This window comes from Heptranchias perlo, chromosome 16 (assembly GCF_035084215.1).
Source record: "Heptranchias perlo isolate sHepPer1 chromosome 16, sHepPer1.hap1, whole genome shotgun sequence".
Taxonomy (NCBI): domain Eukaryota; kingdom Metazoa; phylum Chordata; class Chondrichthyes; order Hexanchiformes; family Hexanchidae; genus Heptranchias; species Heptranchias perlo.
In genome coordinates, this window is record NC_090340.1 from 16,632,365 (window position 1) to 16,658,599 (window position 26,235).

Sequence of the window (26,235 nt, forward strand, 5' to 3'; positions counted from 1 at the left end):
CCGCACACCTCATCTCAGACTGTACCACACACCTCATCTCAGACTGTACCGCACACCTCATCTCAGACTGTACCACACACCTCATCTCAGACTGTACCACACACCTCATCTCAGACTGTACCACACACTTCATCTCCAACTGTACCACACACTTCATCGCCGACTGTACCACACACCTCAACTCAGACTGTACCACACACCTCGTCTCAGATTATACCACACACTTCATCTCAGACTGTACCGCACACCTCATCTCAGACTGTACCACACACCTCATCTCAGACTGTACCACACACTTCATCGCCGACTGTACCACACACCTCGTCTCAGATTATACCACACACCTCATCTCAGACTGTACTGCACACCTCATCTCAGACTGTACCACACACCTCATCTCAGACTGTACCACACACCTCGTCTCAGACTATACCGCACATCCCATCACAGACTGTACCAAACACCTCAACTCAGACTGTACCACACACCTCATCTCGGACTGTACCGCACACTTCATCTCAGACTGTACCACACACTTCATCTCCGACTGTACCACACACCTCATCTCAGACTGTACCACACACCTCGTCTCAGACTGTACCACGCACTGCACCACATGCTCACACATACTGCTGTTTCATACACTCATTATTGTGCCTACACACTGGATACACTTTACAAAATCTCCATATGATTTGTACTTGTTACAGTTTATATATCACTATAAAGTTGATACACATACTGCTCACACATGCTGTGTGGCTCATATTCATGTTATGCAATTTATATCTTCTTCAGCAGTTTATACACTATGAATGTTTATAAAATTTACACCTGAGGGAATACTAACATCCCCTTCACCTAACTATATCCTATAGAAATGAGTTAAATATACTCACAGACCTATTGCAGTGATTTAAACACACTTTCATACACATGTAGTAACAGTTTAAGCAGTTACATTTATGCTGTAATAGTAATTCAAACAGATAAACATGAATATGGCTGATCGAGGGGGAAAGGAAGGGTATCCAAAGCTAGAGCTCCCTGGATGACTAAAGATATAGAGATTAAAATGAAACATAAAAAGGAGGCTTATGACAAATGTAAGGTTCATAATACAGTAGAGAACCAAGCTAAATGCAGAAAGTACAGAGGAGATCTAAAAAAGCAAATAAGAGGGACAAAGAGAGAATGTGAGAACAGATTAGCAGCTAACATAAAAGGAACCTGTTGACCGGAGGTCACCGGTTACGGTTACTGGCTTAGTACAAAGAGGAGAAGAGTCAATTCTCTCTTAACTCTCAATTCACTTTATTCGATCATATACATATATCTTATACGTCTGGTTAGATATAGGCATGCAGTTTACCCCAGGCTATACAGTTTTATACCCAAACTAAGATCTAAACGCACACCCACTAGGTTTCTCTGACACTCCCTGAGTGGTCACAGAATATAAAGGATAATACCCGAAAAGGAGAGCTGACGCTGGCCAGGCGTTCCGTTCTCTCTCTCTTTCGACGTCGTCTCTATGTCCCTGACGTAGGGTCTTCCACTTCCGCGATGGTTGGTCTCCGGAGTCTTCGCTCTGGCTCCACGCCTCAGATCCTTCATTCTTATTTCGAATCTTATCTCTTCAAGCTGTGCTGTCGTTCTCTTTCATTGGTTTAGGCTTTCTCGGTTACCCTGTGTCTTCTCCTCATTGGCTCTGTCCCAAGGACTTAGGTAGCATTACCTCATTACTCCTTTTCTAAATAAGGACTTGTGTCTTATCACATTTCCTTTGTCTTTCACAAAACTTAGCTAATTCAAACTGGTTCCAGCCAACTAAGGCCAGCGACTGAACTCAGGTTACTTCAGTTCAAATGTTGTTCCTGTCTGTGTATCAGCAGCTGGGGAATCTTAGGTTACTTTCTGCAGCCCCTAGCCAACAAACCCAAAAGTCTTTTATAAACATATAAATGGTAAAAAGGTAGTCAAAGGAAGGGTGGGGCTGATTAGGGACAAAAAAGATCATCTTGTGGAGTCAGAGGGCATAGCTGAGGCACTAAATGAATACTTCACATCCGTCTTCACTAGAGAAGAGGATTCTGCCATTGTAGCAGTAAAGGAGGAGGTGGTAGTGATACTGGATAGGATAAAAATAGATAAAGAGGAGGTACTTAAAAGATTGGCAGTACTCAAAGTAGAAAAGTCACCCGGTCCAGATGGGATGCATCCTAGGTTACTGAGGGAAGTAAGGGTGGAAATCAAGGCGGCTCTGGCCACAATCTTCCAATCCTCCTTAGATATGGGGGTGTGTCAGAGGACTGAAGGATTGCAAATGTTACACCCCTGTTCAAAAAAGGGGAGAGGGATAAACCCGACAATTACAGGCCAGTCAGCCTAACGTCAGTGGTGGGGAAACTTTTAGAGACAATAATCCGGGACAAAATAAATTGGCACTTGGAAAAATATGGGCTAATAAATGAAGGTCAGCATGGATTTGTTAGAGGAAAATCATGTTTGACTAACTTGATTGAGTTCTTTGACGAAGTAACGGAGAGGGTTGATGAGGGTAGTGTGATTCGTGTTGAGTATATGGACTTTCAAAAGGCATTTGAAAAATGACCACATAATAGACTATTTAGCAAAATTAAAGCCCATAGGATTAAAGGGACAGTGACAGCATGGATACAAAATTAGCTAGGGGACAGAAAGCAGAGAGTAGTGGTAAACAGTTGTTTTTCGGACTGGAGGGAAGTATACAGTGGTGTTCCCAGGTATCAGTATTAGGACCACTGCTCTTTTTGATATGTATTGATGACCTGGACTTGGGTATAGAGGGTATAATTTCAAAATTTACAGATGACACGAAACTCGGAAATGTAGTAAACAATGTGGAAGATAGGAACAGACTTCAGGAGGATATAGACAGACTGGTGAAATGGGCAGACACAGGGCAGATGAAATTTAACGCAGAGAAGTGTGGAGTGATGCGTTTTGGTAGGAAGAATGAGGAGAGGCAATATAACCAAAACGGTACAATTTTAAAGTGGGTGCAGGAACAGAGAGACCTGGGGGTGCACATACACAAATCTTTGAAGGTGGCAGGACAAGTTGAGAAGGCTGTTAAAAAAGCATATGGGATCCTGGGCTTTATTAATAGAGGCATAGAGTATAAAAGCAAGGAAGTTATGCTAAACATTTATAAAACACTGGTTAGGCCTCAACTGGAGTATTGTGTTCAATTCTGGGCACCGCACTTTAGGAAGGATGTCAAGGCCTCAGAGAGGGTGCAGGAGAGATTTACTAGAATGGTGCCAGGGATGAGGGACTTCAGTTATATGGAGGGACTGGAGAAGCTGGGGTTGTTCTCTTTAGAACAGAGAAAGTTAAGGGGAGATTTGATAGAGGTGTTAAAAATCATGAACGGCTTTGACAGAGTAAATGAGAAACTGTTTCCAGTGGCAGAAGGGTCAGTAACCAGAGGACACAGATTTAAGGTGATCGGCTAAAGAGCCAGAGGCAACATGAGGAAACATTTTTTTATGTAGTAAGTTGTAATGATCTGGAATGCACTGCCTGAAAGGGTGGTGGAAGCAGATTCAATAGTAACTTCCAAAAGGGAATTGGTTAAAAAATTGAAAGGAGAACATTTACAGGGCTATGGGGAAAGAGCAGGGGAATGGGACTAATTGGATAGCTCTTCCAAAGAGTCGGCACAGGCATGAGGGGCCTCCTCCTGTGCTGTACCTATAATGATACTATGATGTTATGATGTGAGGAAGGTGCTAGCCTGGTACTACATAAAATAATCAAAGCCAATTTTATTTTAAATGAAATATTGCAGATCAGATCTCTTGGATTGCACTTTACAGACTTTTCATTTATTTGATTTGGGTAAGACAGCAGAACTGAAAATATTAACACAAAATAAATGAGGTATATATAAAACTGGAAGATGAAATAAAAACAGTGGATACTGAAAATGCACAGAGTTTGGCTGTAGGGTTACACCAAAACATTAACCTACCTTTATTTTTCAGGCATTGATTGACCTGTTATGCACTTTCAGCATTTCCTGTTTCTAATTCAGATTTTCCAACTTCTTAATTTCTTTTTAGAGAAAATTTAGTGAGGCTACACTCCATGAGCAGAGCCTCATTCAGCAGAAGTGTGGGTCGGAGATTTGGGCCTGTGGTGTTATAGCCCTAACTCTGACTGGTGCCCCCATCAGAGATAGGCGCTCTGTCCCGGGAGCAGACAGGCACTGAATTTTGCCATCTATCTCTAAAATTGGAAGGTGTCCAGTTTGAATATCAGTTGTAAACATCAAGGTGAGATAACAGAGGGGACGATTTCTTTTGTGCGTCAGCTGCAGAAAAATTAAAAGTCCGTTTATAAAGAACACTACCCATTTTCATTCAGAGGGAATCTTCCCTCAGCGTGTCCAAAAGCCCATGTAACCATGTATAAATAATAACCCCACAGACCCTGTCCCACTAAGTACAGATGCACTAACGGCACTTACCTCCTTGGTCCAACTCAATCTTCAGACTCTCCTCCTCCTTATTTGAAAAATAAAAATGAGAAACAATCATCACGAACGATGAAATATTTGTGTTATTAAAGGTGCACTATCTTCACAAAGAAGTGTTTGGCGAATTTCTTTTGTTTGTTTGATATGGAATGATATATGCATTTTTGAGCACCCTCTCTGGTTTGTGTGTGTGTGTCTTGTATCGGACCAGCGGGCAGATCCATCACTCCAACAACTTTGTGCCCATTTTGGATGCAATTTGAATTTCTTGGCCATTTTGTGTTACATGGTATAATTCTCCTGCTCTAATAAAAGAGAATATCCTCCAATTTACTGTAAGATACATCACTGGAGATCCACTAGTAAATTTAATAAAAAGATTTACCAAACCCTTCTTTTCAAGAAGGGACTGCCTCTTTAAAAGTAATGTTATGATCCAACAGGTGGTGCGCCCTGGCGGTGTTTGCCCTGGGGTCCCCTTACCTGCTGATGGGGATTGGTCTCAACGGCTCCCGTCACTTGATCTTCAGCAGCCTCTTCACCGGGGCTTGGGTGCACAGTCTGGTCGTAGCCCCCTGGGCAGATGCTGGCCAGGTCACTGCAAAACACAAAAGGCAATGACGTAGGTTCTCCAACCTTACCGTCTGCGTGTTAAGCATCATCCAGACAAAGCGCAGGAAAATCTCGCCGGGAGATTCACACACTCCTGACAGAACCCAGAAAAAGTAAGTGATTTAACAGTTAATGTACGCCAGGACAATGTGATCCCCTGGACTGGTTTCGATCGCCTGAACAGGTCGGAGAGGAATTTTCCCGATTTGTTGCCTTAATGGTCCTGTTCTTTTTTCTGTTTTTTTTCCTCTCCGAGGAGATTACATGGTTGCTGGGTTGGGGGGGTGGGGGGAGCGCTGGAAGTGTCTAGAGATGATACTTCAGGCATCGAAAGTGGCTTGATGGGCCAGCTGGTCTTTCCCTGCCCGTCACTTCCGTAAGTTCATAGATCTTTCTCCCATTAAGTTCAACTGAAGGAAAATCAGACGGGAGCATCTCTGCCAAATTTTCAGTCCCTGTTTTTATTCTGGGTGCGTGTGCGGCATGTGGGGGCTAGGCCGAGTGGCAAGCTCGCATTACAGCGCCGCGTGAGGCCCAGAGAGATTTTTAACTCCTGTGCCACATCTTCATGTTTGAGGTTGGACTCCCGCCCGAACCCGGTGGGAATTGCTAGGTGGTTGGTGGGCGGGAGCAGGGTTTCACGTAGAAGGAGGGAATGTCCCCAGCACTAGAGCTGATTGAGAGTTGATCGTTTGGGGGGAAGCCCAGGGCGGGGAAGGCCCAAGGTTTCATCGTGGGGCCCGGACATTTCTCTGGCAGCTCTGTCACTGGTCGAGACTCACGTGACTGAAGGTTAAAATCGCGTTGAGGTCTAATTTGCGTCATCGGACCCCGACTTTTGGATATTGTTTGCCTGATACGAAGGCCTCAGATGCCTCCTGAAACCTGGGGTATATGGTCAATGTGATCACCTGGACCGCTTTCGATCGCACGGGGAGGAGGGGGGTCGGAGAGGAATGTTCCAGATTTGTCCCATTGTTGGTTCCACCCCCCCCCCCTCCCCCCTTTAAACTGGAGTGGCGGATCAGCCACCTGTTTTAGAAACTTGCCTATATTCATTCCCATTGAATTTAATAGTAACGGGGAGGCCAGCTCCTATTTTAACGCCCCCCCCTCCCCCTCCCCCCCCCCCCGCCTCAAATTCTTGTCGGGCCACGGGGTGGGGGTTAAAATCGGGACTTTTCTTTCTGCGCTCCGCCCAGACGGTCAAAGTCGAAAAATCTACCCCGACCAGATAAACCGAAAATACCCCAACGGCTGCTCTTTGAAAACCATCACCTCAGCTGAAAAGATGCTTGATCTGCATTACCGTCCTCCGGATGAGATCTCTCCTTAATGCAAATATTATTATTATTATTTTTTTTTTGAATGCTCTGCTCCCTTCGATGCTCGGTTGCTGAGGCCCCCGGTGTCTGCTGTACCTCGGTGCTCTGCCGAAGAGATGCGGATATCCCCGTCGTGTGTGTGTGTGTGTGTTAAGCGGATTTTGCAGGGTTGGCGCAGCCCATTCGCCCTGAGCCCCGTCGCATCAGCACCAGCGCCTCAGGGCAGCTCCAGCCCGGCTCCGGTTGCTAGGAGACCGAACGCGAGCGGCGGGGGTTGCTAGGTGACTGCACGAGGCTCGAGAAAAAGACGGGATAATCGACGCCAGGGAGTTAACCTGCCCCGGAGAGGGAATGCAGAGATCCGGACAATCCCATCGCATCAGGTTTTTGCGCAAAAAGCACATTGTAACTCTGCATCCATTACTGCTTCCAACACACGATGCATTGACTTTTCAGCCTCACCACATATTATCAACATGGAGATACAAATCGGGCAATTATTGAGCATTTTGGACAGCAAAACATATCACTTAAAGCAATCTATTGCGTATTAGACAAAAAATAGCCTTCAGGAAATGTTCATTACATCAAGTTACATTTAAACTATAGCACAGAAACAGGCCATTCAGCCCAACTTATCTATGCCGGCATTTATGCTCCTCTCTACTTCATCTAACCCTTTCAGCATACCCTTCTATTCATTTCTCCCTGGTGTGCTTATCTAGTTTCCCTTTAAATGCATCTATGCTATTTGCCACAACTACTCCTTGTGGTAGCGTGTTCCATACTCTTACCATTCTTTGGGTAAAGGGAGTTTCTCCTGAATTCCCTAAGGATTTATTAGTCACTATTATACTTATGACCTTTAGTTTTGGACTCCCCCAGAAGTGGAAACATTTCCTCTATGTCTACCCTATCAAACCCTTTCATTATTTTAAAGACCTCCATCAGGTCACCCCCTCAGCCTTCTATTTTCTACAGAGAAGACCCCATTCTGTTCAGCCTTTCCTGATAAGTATATCCTCTCAGTTCTGGTATCATCCTTGTGAATCTTTTTTGCACCCGCTGCAATGCATCTATATCCTTTCTATAATATGGAGACCAGAACAGTTCACAGTATGCCAAGTGTGGTCTAACCAAGGTTCTGTACAAGTTTAACACAACTTCTCTGCTTTTCGATTCTATCCCTCTAGAAATGAACCTCAGTGCTTGATTTGCCTTTTTTATGGCCTTATTAACCTGCATTATATTTGTATACTTTTAGTGATTTGTGTATCTGTACTCCTAGATACATTTGCTCCGCTATCCCATTTAGACTCTTATTATCCAAGCAGTATGTGGCCTCTTTATTCTTCCTACCAAAATGCATCACCTCACACTTATCTATATTGAAATTCATTTGCCAATTACACACCAATTCTGCAAGTTTATTAATGTCCTCTTGCATTTTGATGCATTCTTCCTTTGTATTAACTACCCCCCCCCCACCCAATTTGGTGTCGTCCACAAATTTTGAAATTGTACTTCCGATTCCCAAATCCAAATAGTTTATATAAATTGTGAACAACAGTGATCCTAGTGCCGATCCCTGTGGAACACCACTTCCTACCTTTTGCCAGTCTGAGTAACTACCTTTAACCCCTACGCTCTGGTTCCTGTTTTGTAGCCAACTTACTATCCATTCTGCTACTTGTCCCCTAAATCCATATGCTCTGACCTTAATCACGAGTCTACAATGTGGTACCTTATCGAAGGCCTTTTGAAAATCCAAATATATTACATCTACTACATTACCCTTGTCTACTCTTTCTGTTACTTCTTCAAAGAATTCAATAAGGTTGGTCAAGCATGACTTTCCCTTCTGAAATCCGTGCTGACTACTCTATTATTTTTCATTCTCTAGATGTTTTTCCATTACATCTATGAGTAAAGATTCCATTATCTTTCCTATCACTGACGTCAAGCTAACTGATCTATAGCTCCCTGGACTTGTTCTATCTCCCTTTTTAAATATAGGAATAACATTAGCTGTCCGCCAGTCCTCTGGCGCTATTCCCATTTCAAATGAATTTTTATACATATGTAATAGTGCCTCTGCTATTTCCTCCCTAACTTTATTTAATATTCGCAGATGCAATCCATTGAAATTAAATTTCAAAGCTAACTTGCGCAGGAAAATACAAGCAGAAAATGAAATACAAATCATCTTACACTGGGCATGTGTCGATCTACCAATCACCCTTTGCCCACACTCACTCCTTTATCATCATCACTCGCTTCCTCCTCACACCTTCACTCCCTTAATCACTTAGGATCTCCTCTCAATCTCACTTGCTGTCAGTCTCTGCCATTCTATCTCCAACAAAGACCCACTTTCCCCTCAGCCTCTAATCCGTCTCACTCACCATCCCCTCAAACTCTCGCTTGCATGCCCTGCACTACCACACGCTCTCTCTCAAATGTTCACTCAGTTTCTCATTCTTTCACTCTCTCTCCCTCTCTTCTCTCAGCAAAGAATTGGAAGGTTCTGCAGGAGGTAAATCCTCATCTTGTCTTCTTCACACCTGCACTGGTCTGACAGACAAAACAAAGCATATTCTTCAGGGGAATAATAAGACATAAACAAACCACTGCAGACATTAGGAGACATAGCTTTGAAACTGCCTGTTTTACAGGCGTAGTGTTGACAACAAGGTTCTCAACATCTGGAAATAAACAGCAGTACATGATCTACCTCTCTGAACATGGATACACACATGTATGCACAAATACACAGGCACATATAAACACAAGGCCTATATCTATAAACACACACAAAGAATTGGTATCTGTAAATAAACTCTTTCTCATATGGTGACATTGGAGTAGATTTTCAATTTGTTGTCCAGGCATAAAAACTGGTGTTGCAATCGGCTGCTTGTTATAGAAATTGCCTGATTTTCATTTCCAATGGACAAGTACACAAAAGGGTACATTTTCCTCATTCTAGCTGCACTTCCTACTGTGAGCAGAGACCAGAAAATTGCAGTTTCTCAATTCATGCTCGCAGTGGGCCAGGGGCCTTGCAATGGGTGAGGACTTGGAAAATCTACCATAAAGTATGCTCTAAACATCTCACTCGCCTCTTCACAGTTAGATTGTCTCACTTAACATCCTCACGTGCACTCAAAAAATCACTCACTTTTCACTGACACACTTCCTCATTTCACCCCTCTCTTACATTTGTTCATCTCTCACGCTCTGTTTCTCTCCCTCTTTTCCCCTCCCATGGAACATTCACATGTCCCTTCTTTACTCACTCCAGACTTACTTATATTTTTATTCCCTCACTTCCCAATATGCACTCTCTATACCACCTTGCAGACCCCTCTCTCCCTCATCCCCTCTCTAAGGAAGGAAAGTGAAGGACTTACTTTGCTGCTAGTAGATCCTGGCTGCTCGTGGCTTCTTCGTACACCTGCACCAGTCTGATGGACCAAGCAAAGAAGAATAAACAGCTGCTTGGGGCAGAAAATCCATGGGACAGGGTGGGGGGACACATTCTGGCATTAATGTCAGGACCTGCTTGCTGGGAACCTCAGCCGCTGATCCCGGTGAACTTTCTGGAGGTGGGGGAAGTTTCCCTAATTCGTATGTCAATAGTGGGTGCCCGCACCAAGAGGGGAAAGGATTTGGAAGTGATTACTGACCATACCCTGGTCAACATAAAACAGTTATCAATAAGGCAAAGTGGGTACTGAGGTACATCTAAAGAGTATTGGATTACAAGTCAGAACATTGCACAGATAAATGACGGGGAGAATAGTGCGCAGTTTTGTCACCCTACCTCAAGATGGATATACAATCATTAGAAATGTTTCCAAGAGTGACCAGGATCTAAATTATGAAGAAAGACTTAAGCGAACTTATTTTTACACAAGTCTTTAAAATAATATAGCTACAGTTGAAGTAAGCAAGCTAGTTAGTTGAACAATGAGCATAGAGACTAGATGACTCAAATAGAAAATTCACAAGCCTCGGGCAAGGCTCGAGATTAGAAAATAATTCCACAGGGTACTGGCAGGTGAGACTTTCTGCTCCGACCGCAACACTGGCAGAAGTGTGGCAGGGTGGGACTTCCATCCGTCCGTCTGCCAAGTTGCTAATCCTGGGGAATCTTCCGGGATCAGCCTCATGTGAATATTATTTTGGTGGACTTCTGGCTGTATTTCCACTTGCATGGGGAGCTCGCTGCTGTAGGAATCAAACAGCTGCAGCAGCTTAAAAAGGCCGACAGTCCTAACTAATACAAAAAGTCTGCTCCGAGAACGTGCCCGCAATCTACCCAAATGGATCACTTCGCCAATGGCCCCTCTATTGACCCCACTCATTGCATTGCACTCCATGTGTGGTTAAAGAGGTGTTCTGATGATCTGAGTAGCACTGGACACCTGATATAAACAGGCATTCTTTACATCCAGAGTTGCTAAGGTGATAATGGCTGACCCATTACATCACTCCATCATTACCTCCGTATTAGAGTACGCCCGTCCATATATGGACAGGTACCTCCAGAATGTGTCGGAGGTGACACTGGGAAGATTGCTATTGGCACAGACACTGCTGGGCCCAGCCGTACGGCTCCCCGTCCAATTACCCACTCTGCCTGCCTGAGTAATGCTAGAAAATCCAGCTGGAAAATCCTGCCTGTAACTCATCTAGGGTCAATTTCATCTTTAAGAGGGGGTAGGATCAATATCTATTGAGGGGAGGGTCTGAGAGTAATAGAGATATTATAGAACTGCTTGACTTTTATTTCAAAGGAGGCAGGATTAGGAATCTAGTGTTCCTTAGAGTAGGAGATCAACAGGAGGTGTTGGTGGGGATGTCTATGATGGAATAATTACACGAGGTCTCTGGAAGGAGTGGGTTCTGACTGGGCTGAATTTCCTTTTCTTGCTCCAGATTTACTTAGGTTCTTACTCTCTCAACACTCACTCTCTCCCCCTTGCACTGTCACTTTCACCCACACACTCTCTCATTTCCTCTCTCCGCCATCCCCTCTCTCAGGAAGGTAAGTGAAGGACTCACTCTGCCAGTAGATCACCGTCGCTCTCAGCTTCTTCGCACAGCTGCATCAGCCTGACAGGCAAAACAAAGAGACATTAGCAGCAGCACACAATCTGTCTCTACAAACCTACACAAGTGCACACAGAGTCAATAGACCCAGACTCTGCTGGCAAATGTCATCACCACATTTAAGGAGATCACTACACATCCATACGCACACATACACTTAAACACCCACACTTGGCTGGTAATCTGGAGGGGTGGATTGATTTAAACGGAATGAAAATCGGGTGGATTCTACAAAGGGCAGGCATTTTGCTCCACCAGATTACTGCCCAGGTGGTGAAGACAAAAATTTAGAAGAAAGAAAAGAATAGATTAGAATAGGAAAGAAAGAAAGAACGAACATACATTTATATGCATTTATTCTGTATCTATATACAGATACAGTCTGTATCTGTACATGGGCACATTCTGTATCTATACACGGACACATTCTGGCCCCAATATTTATGGGGAGGCGGGGAGGGAATGGGGGAGAATGTTTGCGGAGGGGCAACCCGGAAAACCCGGGATGGCGGAGGTCCTGCTGAATTTAACAGCAGGACATCATTATCGTTTTGTTATTCCGTTTCCCGCCCGGCAACCAGCCAGAGCGAAGGCTGGCCAGCTGCCGGGTGGGAATGTCTGCGGTAGAAGGCTGCAACCGGGGATCGTTGGGGGCAGTTCCTGGCAATCGGCAAAGATCGAGGGACATGAGGGAGGGGTGGTCGGACCGGCATTTGGGAGGGAGGGATCACGGGGCATAAGGTGGGGAGGGGGGGAATTGGATTGGTAATCGGGAGGGAGGGAGGGATTGCAGGGCACGAAGTGGGTGGGTCGGCCAGTTGCGGTTGAAGGCTTGGGGTCGCGGGTTTGCTGGGGACGGGGTGGGGGTCGGCTGATTGCGGCAGTGAGGAGAGGCCGCGATTGGCAGAAGTTTTGCTTGAGGGGTACGGGGGGAGCATTCCTGCTACTCCTGGCCCACAAGCAGTGCTGGAAAAGCACTTATCTGCTGGATCCGCTGCATCTGTCTCCATTTAATTGCTGAGTTTCCCGAGCCCTGGGAAATCCGGCGAGCCAGCCTTAAATTGAAATCACGCTCCCAACTGCACTACGGGAGCCTGATTCAAATATTATAATGAAGAGTCCCGCCTCTACATTGGGGTCGCATTCTTCATTTTTAATGTTTAACCCCACCCGACCCTCTCCCACCTGTTGTGGGGGGTTAATATCGACCCCTCTGTATCTATACATGGACACAGTCAATATCTATACCCTGACACATTCTGTATCTATACACGGACATAATCTGTATCTACACCTTGACACAGTTTGTATCAACACACAGATAGGGTCTGTATCTACACACAGATAGGGTCTGTATCTACACACGAATACAGTCTGTATCTACACACGAATTCGGTCTGTATCTACACACGGATACGGTCTGTATATATCCCTGTGTTGGTGCCCCGATGGCGTTCTCTCTAAAATGCTTTGCATCCACCTTCAGGGCAACTAATTGAAGTTTAGAATGTGTGTCACCTCAGCGTGAGACCTGCCCATGCACTTTTGTTCTGCTACATTGGAGGTTAAGGACTTACCCATGCATCAGTCTGTCAGACAAAGAACACATAATCTAGGCTGACACTCTCGTTCAATATTGAAGGAGTGCTGGCTTGTTGGAGTTGCCGTCCTTCAGATGAGACGTTGAACCGAGGCACAGTCTACCTGCTCAGGTGGATGTAATAGGTCTCACAATGCTATTTGAACAAGAGTAGGGCGTTGTCCACATCAACAGTCCTCCCTCAACCAACAGCATCAAAATCAGATTTATTGGTCTTCATCCTATGTCTCATTGTTAGTCCCAAATTTGTTTGCTTTATTTATCTACATGAATACAGTCAATATCTACACCCTGACTCATTCTATATCTATATATGGATACAGTCTATCTACACACGGATACAGTCTGCAACTACACACGGATACAATCTGTAACTACACATGGATGCAATCTGTAACTACACACGGATACAGTCTGTAACTACACACGGATACAATCTGTAACTACACATGGATACAATCTGTAACTACACACGGATACAGTCTGTAACTACACACGGATAGTCTGTAACTACACACGGATACAATCTGTAACTACACACGGATACAATCTGTAACTACGCACGGATACAGTCTGTAACTACGCACGGATACAATCTGTAACTACGCATGGATGCAGTCTGTAGTGATGGCACTTCAGAAGATAATTCATTAGATGAAGTGCTGAGATACATGATGAGACACTACACAAGTACAACTTCTTTCTTTATCATGATATTTAAACTTAGTTCAAAAGGACTTATAAATGTATTAAGTGGAAGGTTTGAATAAATTAGAAAATGGCAGCCTGGCTTAACTAATGTTTTTAAAGAACTTGCATTTATAAAACATCGTCCATGCCCTTGGGGCATCACAGAGCATTTCACAGCCAATGAATTACTTTTAAAAATGCAGTCACTTTTGTAATGTCGGAAATGTGGCAGCTGATTTATGCACAGCAAGGTCCCACAAAAAGAAAATGGGATAAATGACCAGATAATCTGATTTTGGTAGTGTTGGTTGATGGATAAATAATGGCCAGGACACCAGGAGAACTCCCCTATTCTTCTTCAAATTGTGTCATGGGATCTTTTACACCTGCAAGAACAGATGGGCCTCAGTTTACCATATCTTCTGAAAGACAGCAAGGGTAATTTTAACATAACCGACCAACAGGAAATTCACTTGACTTCAGTGGAAAGTAAGATCAGGTGTGGTGTAAATGGGGTGGGTGTAAAACGGGGCATCCAATACGATCACATCAGTTTCCCGCCGGGTGGGTCAGGTGATTTTACTCCCAGCACCTCTGATGATGCAGGACTCGAATGTCAGCCTAGATTATGTGCTCAAGTGCTGGAGTGGCGCTTGAACCCGTGACCTTCCGACTCAGAGGTTAGAGCTCCACCAAGCTGCCACCCTTTTAGCAAGTGTGAGAATCATAGAAAAGAATTCTAGATACTCTGTTTAATAACACACAACATTACTGCTGCTGAAAATAATACTGTGCCGTCAGCAGTAAGTATACAGCAAATTAGCAGCGACCCAAAAATTATGACCTGTATTTTAAACACATGCACAGTCACACTATTCAGTTCTGCGAACACAAAAACACACAGGCACTGAAACTCCATGGGCATCCTCCCAATCTCTCATTGGAACTCCAGCAGGAGACCTTCAAAAAAACCCACAGAAATCTGTAAGCAGGTTAGACTGGATTTCTGCTGGGTTTTTCTAGGGGGGGGGGGGGGGTCTGCTGGTCTCCCTCTGGAGTAATGGCAGGAAATTGACAGAATCCCCTCACCCGAACTTTCAGGGCCACAACCTGTATACAAAAAAACATGCATCGATTAGCACACTCACGTACAGACACTGTAGGCCAGAAATGACTGCAATATCTGCTGACGGATGCTTAACACTTTCATTAAAATAAATGGGTTAACACCTCTGTTAAAGACATGGGCAGTGGAACGCTATTTGCCCATTAATATCACAAACGGTCACTGCCAGCCTTATTTCCACAAGTCAGTTAGGGCTATTTAGTGAAAAGCAAAATACCGTGGATGCTGGAAATCTGAAATAAAAACAAAACATGCTGGAAATACTCAGCAAGTCAGGCAACATCTGTGGAGAAAGAAACAGAGCTAACGTTTCAGGTCGATGACCCATCGTCAGAACTGGAAGAAGTTGAAGATTAAACAGTTTTTAAGCAAATACAGAGCCAGGGAAAGGAGGGGGTGGAGGAAAGAACAAAAGAGAAGGTCTCTGATAGGATGGAGGGCAGGAGTGATTAAGTGACAAAAGTGATGATGGTGCAAGACAAGAAGGGTGGTAATGGGACAAGTAAAGAAACAAGAGATGGGTCTAGAGGAGCTGTAAATGGCAACAGCAGAACCATTACTAGCATCTGGTGATCAAGAAAATGGGAGCAGTGGTTATGATCTGAAGTTATTGAAGTCAATATTGAGTCCAGAATGTTGTAAAATGCCTAATCGAAAGATGAGGTGTTGTTCCTCGAGCTTCCGTTGAGCTTCATTGGAACAGTGTAAGAGGCTGAGAGAGGTCTGTGTAAGAGTGGGACGGGGAATTAAAATGGCAAGCGACCGGCGGGTCAGGGTCACGCTTGCAGACTGAGCGGAGGTGTTCAGCAAAGCGATCACCCAATCTGCGTTTGGTCTCCCGAGTGTAGAGGAGGCCGCATTGTGAGCGGCAAATACAGTATACTAAATTGAAAGAAGTACAAGTAAATCACTGTTTCACCTGGAAGGAGTGTTTGGGGCCCTGGACGGTGGGAAGGGAGGAGGTGAAAGGGCAGGTGTTGCATCTCCTGCGTTCGCACGGGGAGGTGCTGTGGGGAGGAGAGCGAGTATTGGGGGTGATGGAAGAGTGGACCAGGGTGTCGCGGAGGGAACGGTCCCTCGGAATGCTGAAAGGGGAGGGGAAGATGTGTCTGGTGGTAACATCATGCTGGAGGTGGCGGTTATGGCAGAGGATGATACATTGAATGTGGAGGCTGGTGAGGCGGAAGATGAGGACAAGGGGGACCCTATCATGGTTCTGGGAGGGAGGGGAAGAGGTGAGGACAGAAGTGCGGGAAATGGGATGGACATGGTCAAGGGCCCTGTCAACTACAGTGGAGGGGAATCCTTGGTTGAGGAAAAAGGAAGACATATCGGAAGTACTGGTGTGGAAGGTGGCATTGTTGGAACAGATGTGACGGAAACAGAGAAACTGAGAGACTGGAATAGAGTCCTTACAGGAAGCGGGATGAGAGGAAGTGTAATCAAGGTAGCTGTGGGAGTCGGTGGGCTTATAATAGATATTGGTTGACAGCCTAACCCCAGAAATGGAGATAGAGAGGTCGAGGACGGGAAGGGAAGAGTTGGAGATGAACCATGTGAAGGTGAGGGAAGGGTGGAAATTGGAAGCAAAGATGATGAAATTTTCCAGTTCAGAACAGGAAACAGCACCGATACAGTCATCAATATACTGGAAAAAGAAGTGAGGGAGGGGTCCTGAGTAGGATTGGAACAAAGAATGTTCCACGTATCCCACAAAAAGGCAGGCATAGCTGGGACCCATACGGGTTCCCACAGTGACACATTTTATTTGGAGGAAGTGAGTGGAGTCAAAGGAGAAGTTGTTCAAGGTAAGAACAAGTTCAGCCAGGCGGAGGAGGGTGGTGGTGGATGGGAACTAGTTGGGCCTCCATTCTAGGAAGAAGCGGAGGGCCCACAGGCTGTCCTGGTGGGAGATGGGGGTGTAGAGGATGTCTATGGTGAAAAGGAGATGGTTAGGACCGAGGAACTGGAAACTGATAAAGTGGCGGAGGGTGTCGGAAGAGTCGTGGATGTAGGTGGAAGAGACTGGTCAAGGGGAGAAAAAATAGAGTCAAGATAGGAAGAAATAAGTTCCATGGGGCAAGAACAGGCTGAAACGATGGGTCTACCTGGGCAGTCCTGTTTGTGGATCACTGATGTCAATAACTTCAGATTATAACCACTGCTCCCATTTTTCAGACAGCAGGTGCTGGTAATGGTTCTGCTGTTGCCATTTACAGCTCCTCTAGACCCATCTTTTGTTTCTTTACTTGTCCCATTACCACCCTCCTTGTCTTGCACCATCATCCCTTTTGTTATTTAATCACTCAAGTAATTCTGTGTTTGAGAATGCCAAACACAGGGCACCTTCTCACTCTCAGCCATGCCCAGCTGTCACTCACTGTATTCTGTGCAGTCACAGTGAATTACTTACTTTTCTTCATCCTTTTCCAGTACCTCCTCACTTTGGTTTCCACAGAGAGGCAGCAATGGGACAGAAAACTCAATCACCAGGTGAAAAAACAGGAAACAATCTTAATCCATTGATAGCTGCCATAATAGTAACTACATCCAGGCAGTCACATTAGTGGAGCCTGGCACTACTTACACACCCTGACACCACAGCCGAGCTCTGACACACTATCAGTGACCTTCCCTTTTGTTTTTTCCTCCCTTCCCCTTCCTCCTCCCCTTTCCCCGGCTCTGTATTTGCTTAAAAACTGTTTAATCTTCAACTTCTTCCAGTTCTGACGATGGGTCATCGACCTGAAACGTTAACTCTGTTTCTTTCTCCACAGATGCCGCCTGACTTGCTGAGTATTTCCAGCATTTTCTGTTTTTATATGAGGGCTATTTAGTGAATGTGTTGGTCAGGGAGCAGTTAGTTTCCAGGCTCAGTGCCAACACTGCGACACTGACTCTTAAATTGATAGGTGCCCCGCCTTTACCTTGTATCACACTGAACTAGAATAGATTTGGGGCCTTCACTTGGGGACCTAATTACTTTTGTATTGTCATTCCAGCCACACCCTCATTTAGCCAGTGAATGAAATCAGGAAGCACTTTTTCACACAAATCTGGAACTCCATCCTCCCAAAAGGCTGTGGATGCTGTGGGGTCAATTGAAATTTTTAAGTCTGAGATCGATAGATTTTGTTGTTCTGTAAAGGTATGAAGGGATATGGAGCAAAAGTGGGTAAATGTAGTTGAGGTACAGATCAGCCACGATGTGACTGAATGGCGGAGCAGGCTCCAGGGGCTGAATGGTCTACTCCTGTTTGTATGCAACAGGCTCGAGGGGCTGAATGGCCTAATCCTGCTCCTAGGTTCCTGTGCAACTGGCCTGTAAAGGGGAAGCTGCCAAACTCGACATCTCCCTGTGCAGCCACCACATCAGATGCACTTACTCTGTATCCACCTCCTGATCCTCCGTGATACTCCACAGCTGCCTGTATGAATTACAAGTCACATTAGTCTGAGAATTGAATGAGTATCTCCACACCACAATATAATACAATTGTTCAGAGAATAAACACTGTTTTAGGTTTTTCAAAACGCAGCTTAATCAGCAAATAAAGCTCCGCACTCTCCTATTTCACAGGCGCCAGAGTTCCTCGAGTGGTTGGACTTCAAGTGTATATGATGTAGAGTTTTAATCCGTACTGGTGATCAGGGAGAAGAGTCATAATTCATTACTAAGCTGATTGTTAACCATACGCAGCTTCTGTTGCTTGGCAGGCAGAGGGCATTGGATCAGTGCCTTTCACATACAGACCATGATCTCAGCACCAGCCATGCAGAAGGTACAGTCACACTGGTTGACATACCAAAGGCACAGCCTGACTCCAGGCCGGGGAAAGGGTAGCATCGCAATGCCTGCCACACACAATTGCCTGCACTTCTTACTGCCATGCACGGGTACAGCGCTATTGCCTCTCATACATGGGTACAGCAATATTGCCTCTCAAAAATGGATAGAGCTCTATTGCCTCCCACATGGGTACAGTGTTACTGCCTCTCATACATGGGTACAGTGTTATTGCCTCTCATATATGGGTACAGTGTTATTGCCTCTCATATATGGGTAGAGTGTTGTTGCCTCTCATACATGGGTAGAGTGTTGTTGCCTCTCATATATGGGTACAGTGTTATTGCCTCTCATATATGGGTACAGTGTTATTGCCTCTCATATATGGGTACAGTGTTATTGCCTCTCATACATGAATACCGTGTTATTGCCTCTCATATATGGGTAGAGTGTTGTTGCCTCTCATACATGGGTACAGTGTTATTGCCTCTCATACATGAATACCGTGTTATTGCCTCTCATACATGAATACCGTGTTATTGCCTCTCATATATGGGTACAGTGTTATTGCCTCTCATATATGGGTACAGTGTTGTTGCCTCTCATATATGGGTACAGTGTTATTGCCTCTCATATATGGGTACAGTGTTGTTGCCTCTCATATATGGGTACAGTGTTATTGCCTCTCATACATGGGTACAGTGTTATTGCCTCTCATATATGGGTACAGTGTTGTTGCCTCTCATACATGGGTACAGTGTTATTGCCTCTCATACATGAATACAGTGTTATTGCCTCTCATCTATGGGTACAGTGTTATTGCCTCTCATATATGGGTACAGTGTTATTGCCTCTCATACATGGGTACAGTGTTATTGCCTCTCATATATGGGTACAGTGTTATTGCCTCTCATACATGGGTACAGTGTTATTGCCTCTCATATATGGGTAGAGTGTTATTGCCTCTCGTACATGAATATAGTGTTATTGCCTCTCATCTATGGGTACAGTGTTGTTGCCTCCCCTACATTGGTACAGTGTTATTGCCTCTCATATATGGGTACAGTGTTATTGCCTCTCATACATGGGTAGAGTGTTGTTGCCTCTCATACATTGGTACAGTTTTATTGCCTCTCATATATATATATTTTTTTATTCGTTCACGGGATGTGGGTGTCGCTGGCGAGGCCAGCATTTATTGCCCATCCCTAGTTGCCCTTGAGAAGGTGGTGGTGAGCCGCCTTCTTGAACCGCTGCAGTCCGTGTGGTGACGGTTCTCCCACAGTGCTGTTAGGGAGTTCCAGGATTTTGACCCAGCAACAATGAAGGAACAGCGATATATTTCCAAGTCGGGATGGTGTGTGACTTGGAGGGGAACATGCAGGTGGTGTTGTTCCCATGCGCCTGCTGCTCTTGTCCTTCTAGGTGGTAGAGGTCGCGGGTTTGGGAGGTGCTGTCGAAGAAGCCTTGGCGAGTTGCTGCAGTGCATCCTGTGGATGGTGCACACTGCAGCCACTGTGCGCCGGTGGTGAAGGGAGTGAATGTTTAGGGTGGTGGGTGGGGTGCCAATCAAGCGGGCTGCTTTGTCCTGGATGGTGTCGAGCTTCTTGAGTGTTGTTGGAGCTGCACTCATCCAGGCAAGTGGAGAGTATTCCATCACACTCCTGACTTGTGCCTTGTAGATGGTGGAAAGGCTTTGGGGAGTCAGGAGGTGAGTCACTCGCCGCAGAATACCCAGCCTCTGACCTGCTCTCGTAGCCACAGTATTTATATGGCTGGTCCAGTTCAGTTTCTGGTCAATGGTGACCCCCAGGATGTTGATGGTGGGGGATTCGGCGATGGTAATGCTGTTGAATGTCAAGGGGAGGTGGTTAGACTCTCTCTTGTTGGAGATGGTCATTGCCTGGCACTTATCTGGCGCGAATGTTACTTGCCACTTATGAGCCCAAGCCTGGATGTTGTCCAGATCTTGCTGCATGCGGGCTCGGACTGCTTCATTATCTGAGGGGTTGCGAATGGAACTGAACAGTGTGCAGTCATCAGCGAACATCCCCATTTCTGACCTTATGACGGAGGGAAGGTCATTGATGAAGCAGCTGAAGATGGTTGGGCCTAGGACACTGCCCTGAGGAACTCCTGCAGCAATGCCCTGGGGCTGAGATGATTGGCCTCCAACAACCACTACCATCTTCCTTTGTGCTAGGTATGACTCCAGCCACTGGAGAGTTTTCCCCCTGATTCCCATTGACTTCAATTTTACTAAGGCTCCTTGGTGCCACACTCGGTCAAATGCTGCCTTGATGTCAAGGGCAGTCACTCTCACCTCACCTCTGGAATTCAGCTCTTTTGTCCATGTTTGGACCAAGGCTGTAATGAGGTCTGGAGCCGAGTGGTCCTGGCGGAACCCAAACTGAGCATCGGTGAGCAGGTTATTGGTAAGTGCCGCTTGATAGCACTGTCGATGACACCTTCCATCACTTTGCTGATGATTGAGAGTAGACTGATGGGGCGGTAATTGGCCGGATTGGATTTGTCCTGCTTTTTGTGGACAGGACATACCTGGGCAATTTTCCACATTGTCGGGTAGATGCCAGTGTTGTAGCTGTACTGGAACAGCTTGGCTAGAGGCGCAGCTAGTTCTGGAGCACAAGTCTTCAGCACTACAGCTGGGATGTTGTTGGGGCCCATAGCCTTTGCTGTATCCAGTGCACTCAGCCGTTTCTTGATATCACGTGGAGTGAATCGAATTGGCCGAAGACTGGCTTCCGTGATGGTGGGGATATCGGGAGGAGGCTGAGATGGATCATCCACTCGGCACTTCTGGCTGAAGATGGTTGCGAACGCTTCAGCCTTGTCTTTTGCACTCATGTGCTGGACTCCGCCATCATTGAGAATGGGGATGTTTGCAGAGCCTCCTCCTCCCGTTAGTTGTTTAATTGTCCACCACCATTCACGACTGGATGTGGCAGGACTGCAGAGCTTTGATCTGATCCGTTGGTTGTGGAATCGCTTAGCTCTGTCTATAGCATGTTGCTTCCGCTGTTTAGCATGCATGTAGTCCTGAGTTGTAGCTTCACCAGGTTGGCACCTCATTTTTAGGTACGCCTGGTGCTGCTCCTGGCATGCTCTTCTACACTCCTCATTGAACTGGGTTGATCCCCTGGCTTGTTGGTAATGGTAGAGTGAGGAATATGCCGGGCCATGAGGTTACAGATTTGTGCTGGAATACAATTCTGCTGCTGCTGATAGCCCACAGCGCCTCATGGATGCCCAGTTTTGAGCTGCTAGATCTGTTCTGAATCTATCCCATTTAGCACGGTGGTCGTGCCACACAACACGTTGGATGGTGTCCTCAGTGCAAAGATGGGACTTCATCTCCACGAGGACTGTGCGGTGGTCACTCCTACCAATACTGTCATGGACAGATGCATCTGCGACAGGTAGATTGGTGAGGACGAGGTCAAGTAAGTTTTTCCCTCGTGTTCGTTCGCTCACCACCTGCCGCAGGCCCAGTCTAGCAGCTGTGTCCTTCAGGACTCGGCCAGCTCGGTCAGTAGTGGTGCTACCGAGCCACTCTTGGTGATGGACATTGAAGTCCCCCACCCAGAGTACATTTTGTGCCCTTGCTGCCCTCAGTGCTTCCTCCAAGTGGTGCTCAACATGGAGGAGGACTGATTCATCAGCTGAGGGAGGACGGTAGGTGGTAATCAGCAGGAGGTTTCCTTGCCCATGTTTGACCTGATGCCATGAGATTTCATGGGGTCCAGAGTCAATGTTGAGGACTCCCAGGGCCTCTCCCTCCTGACTGCATATCACTGTACCGCCACCTTTGGTGGGTCCGTCCTGCCGGTGGGACAGGACATACCCAGGGATGGTGATGGAAGAGTCTGGGACGTTGGCTGAAAGATATGATTCTGTGAGTATGGCTATGTCAGGCTGTTGCTTGACTCGTCTGTGGGACAGCTCTCCCAGTTTTGGCACAAGTCCCCAGATGTTAGTAAGGAGGACCTTGCAGGGTCAACTGGGCTTGGTGTTTTGCCGTTGTCGTGTCCGGTGCCTTGTGGTCCATTCCGGTTTTATTCTTATCATGACTTTTTTGTAGCAAGATTTTACAACTGAGTGACTTGCTAGGCCATTTCAGAGGGCAATTAAGAATCAACCACATTGCTGTGGGTCTGGAGTCACATATAGGCCAGACCGGGTAAGGACGGCAGGTTTTCTTCCCTAAAGGACATTAGTGAACCAGATGGGTTTTTACGACAATCCGGTAGTTTCATGGCCCTCATTACTGATACTAGTATTTTAATTCCAGATTTTTATTTAATTAATTGAATTTTAATTAATTAATTGAATTTAAATTCGCCAGCTGCCGTGGCAGGATTTGAACTCATGACTCTGGATTTTAGTCCAGGCCTCTGGATTACTAGCCCAGTAACATAACCACTATGCTACCGTACCCATATATGGGTACAGTGTTATTGCCTCTCATATATTGGTAGAGTGTTATTGCCTCTCATACATTGGTACAGTGTTATTGCCTCTCATATATGGGTACAGTGTTATTGCCTCTCATATATGGGTACAGTGTTATTGCCTCTCATATATGGGTACAGTGTTATTGCCTCTCATACATGGGTAGAGTGTTATTGCCTCTCACACATGGGTACAGTGTTATTGCCTCTCATACATTGGTACAGTGTTATTGCCTCTCATATATGGGTAGAGTGTTATTGCCTCTCATATATGGGTACAGTGTTATTGCCTCTCATACATGGGTAGAGTGTTATTGCCTCTCATACATGGGTACAGTGTTATTGCCTCTCATATATGGGTACAGTGTTATTGCCTCTCATATATGGGTACAGTGTTATTGCCTCTCATACATTGGTACAGTGTTATTGCCTCTCATATATGGGTACAGTGTTATTGCCTCTCATATATGGGTACAGTGTTATTGCCTCTCATATATGGGTACAGTGTTATTGCCTCTCATACATTGGTACAGTGTTATTGCCTCTCATATATGGGTACAGTGTTATTGCCTCTCATACATGGGTACAGTGTTGTTGCCTCTCATACATGGGTACAGTGTTATTGACTCCCACACATGAATACAGTGTTATTGCCTCTCATACATGAATACAGTGTTATTGCCTCTCATCTATGGGTACAGTGTTATTGCCTCTCATACATTGGTACAGTGTTATTGCCTCTCATATATGGGTACAGTGTTATTGCCGCTCATATATGGGTACAGTGTTATTGCCTCTCCTACATTGGTACAGTGTTACTGCCTCTCATATATGGGTACAGTGTTATTGCCTCTCATACATTGGTACAGTGTTATTGCCGCTCATCTATGGGTACAGTGTTATTGCCTCTCATATATGGGTACAGTGTTATTGCCGCTCATATATGGGTACAGTGTTATTGCCTCTCCTACATTGGTACAGTGTTACTGCCTCTCATATATGGGTACAGTGTTATTGCCTCTCATACATTGGTACAGTGTTATTGCCGCTCATCTATGGGTACAGTGTTATTGCCTCTCATACATGGGTACAGTGGTATTGCCTCCCACACATGGGCCAAGTGATATTGCCTAGGCACAAATTCATTGCCTGGCACCTGCAAGGCACAGTCTGAATTCCTGGCACATGCACAGGGCACAAGCTCATTGCTTGGCACCTACAGGGGGTAAAGACACACTGCCTGGCACATGCACAGAGACACAGACTCAGTGTGTGGCACCTGCAGGACATATGACTGCCTGCACTGACTCACTGGCTGGCACATGCACAGGGCTGAGACAGGCTGCCTGGTTCCTGCAAAGCACAGACTCACTGTCTGCACAGAGTCCCTGACTTACATACAAGTTGCTGCCTTGCACATGCACAGGGCACACACGCAGTGCCTGGCACCTGCGCTGAACAGACTCTGCCTACCACCCATAGGAAACATTTGCTGCCTGATAGTCATCTGCATACAAAACAATTTCTATCAGTGAGTTTGAATTATCTGGAGTAACTGGTTATATGTCTTAATGCCAAACACAGGGCACATTCTCACTGTCGGCCATGCCCAGCTGTCACTCACTGTATTCTGTGCAGTCACAGTGAATTACTTACATTTCTTCATCCTTTTCCGGTACCTCCTCACTTTGGTTTCCACAGAGAGGCAGCAATGGGACAGAAAACTCAATCACCAGGTGAAAAAACAGGAAACAGTCTTAATCCATTGATAGCTGCCATAACAGTAACTACATCCAGGCAGTCACATTAGTGGAGCCTGGCACGACTTACACACCCTGACACCATAGCCGAGCTCTGGCACCAATTGCACACCCTGACCCCACTTACACACTCTGACGCTGTAGCGGGGCCGGGCATCTAAATGCCCCGTTCCACCATTGTTATGGCTGCAGAGTGCGATTGCAGGTTTTTACAGCTCAGGTACTAAAAGGCACTCACTCGCTACGGATACAAATAGGGATCGGTTTATTTGGCAACTGGTCAAGGAACACGAGGACAGAGTCAATGTTCCACCTGCCCAAGTAGGGAGAGGTCTGCACATCAAGCACAGGCAGAATGGGACATTCCAAGGAGACTGGAACTGTCGTCCAGCACATCACAGTATCCTATACTTGTCCCCAGGGAACCAGCATCGACCATAAGCTCAGGGAGCCTCCAGAGCGCTTACGTTTTTGTCATGGGCTTGATCACTGATGATTTAAACAATGAAGAGTCTTGGGGCTTGAGGGAGAGAATCTGGTCCTTTAACCAGCTCTTGAGGTCCCCTTAGTTTGGCTTGTGAATCAAAAGTATTTTTAATGAAACACCAGCCCTCACTAACTAAGGTTGCCTCTGATGGTATCTGTCCAAAGTCTCGGTGTGGTGTGTGTTTTGTAACACTATGCTTGCTTTCAGTTCATTACAATGTTTAACAGGTCGCATTTTTTGTTGTACGGTTAGCATTGAACAATCACGCAAATGGAAGAAGAGGTAGATTCGATGAATGTAATACCTCTGCTCCACCCGTGTTACTTCAGTTACTATGGCTCGTTTTTTGAACTCTGCCTCAGCTTCACACTCGCTTGTTTGTGTTTCAGCATCTTGGTATTGATCATCTTTGTCCCAGTCGAAGTCAACATCTTCCAACACCATCTCCTTCGGAACGCTAACTGGAACTGGAAATGTAAATCTCATTACAGCGACTCTCAGAGACTTGAACATTACAGGCACCAAAACACGCTACACATTATAGGCACTAATAGGGGCTACACATCACAGGCACTAATAGAGGTTGCATATTACAGGCAATAATAGAGGCTACACATTACAGGCACTAACAGGGGCTTCACATTACAAGCACTAATAGAAGATACACATCACAGGGACTAACAGAGTCTACACATTACAGGCACCAAAGCACGCTGCACATTATAGACACTAA

The 26,235-nt window shown here is 45.7% G+C and overlaps 1 protein-coding gene across 1 annotated transcript in view; it reads right to left on the reverse strand.

The window, feature by feature from the left end:
* The window catches only part of LOC137333406 (cyclic nucleotide-gated channel beta-1-like), a 128,502-nt gene that overhangs the window by 57,060 nt on the left and 45,207 nt on the right, over positions 1 to 26,235 (reverse strand). Inside the window, exons 16-22 of the mRNA XM_067997557.1 lie at positions 25,807 to 25,969; positions 24,912 to 24,941; positions 18,383 to 18,424; positions 11,533 to 11,583; positions 9,876 to 9,929; positions 5,009 to 5,123; positions 4,517 to 4,553 (exon numbers count right to left, since the gene is read on the reverse strand). Coding sequence (XP_067853658.1) covers positions 4,517 to 4,553; positions 5,009 to 5,123; positions 9,876 to 9,929; positions 11,533 to 11,583; positions 18,383 to 18,424; positions 24,912 to 24,941; positions 25,807 to 25,969 — 492 coding nt within the window. The remainder of the gene's footprint in view (positions 1 to 4,516; positions 4,554 to 5,008; positions 5,124 to 9,875; positions 9,930 to 11,532; positions 11,584 to 18,382; positions 18,425 to 24,911; positions 24,942 to 25,806; positions 25,970 to 26,235) is intronic.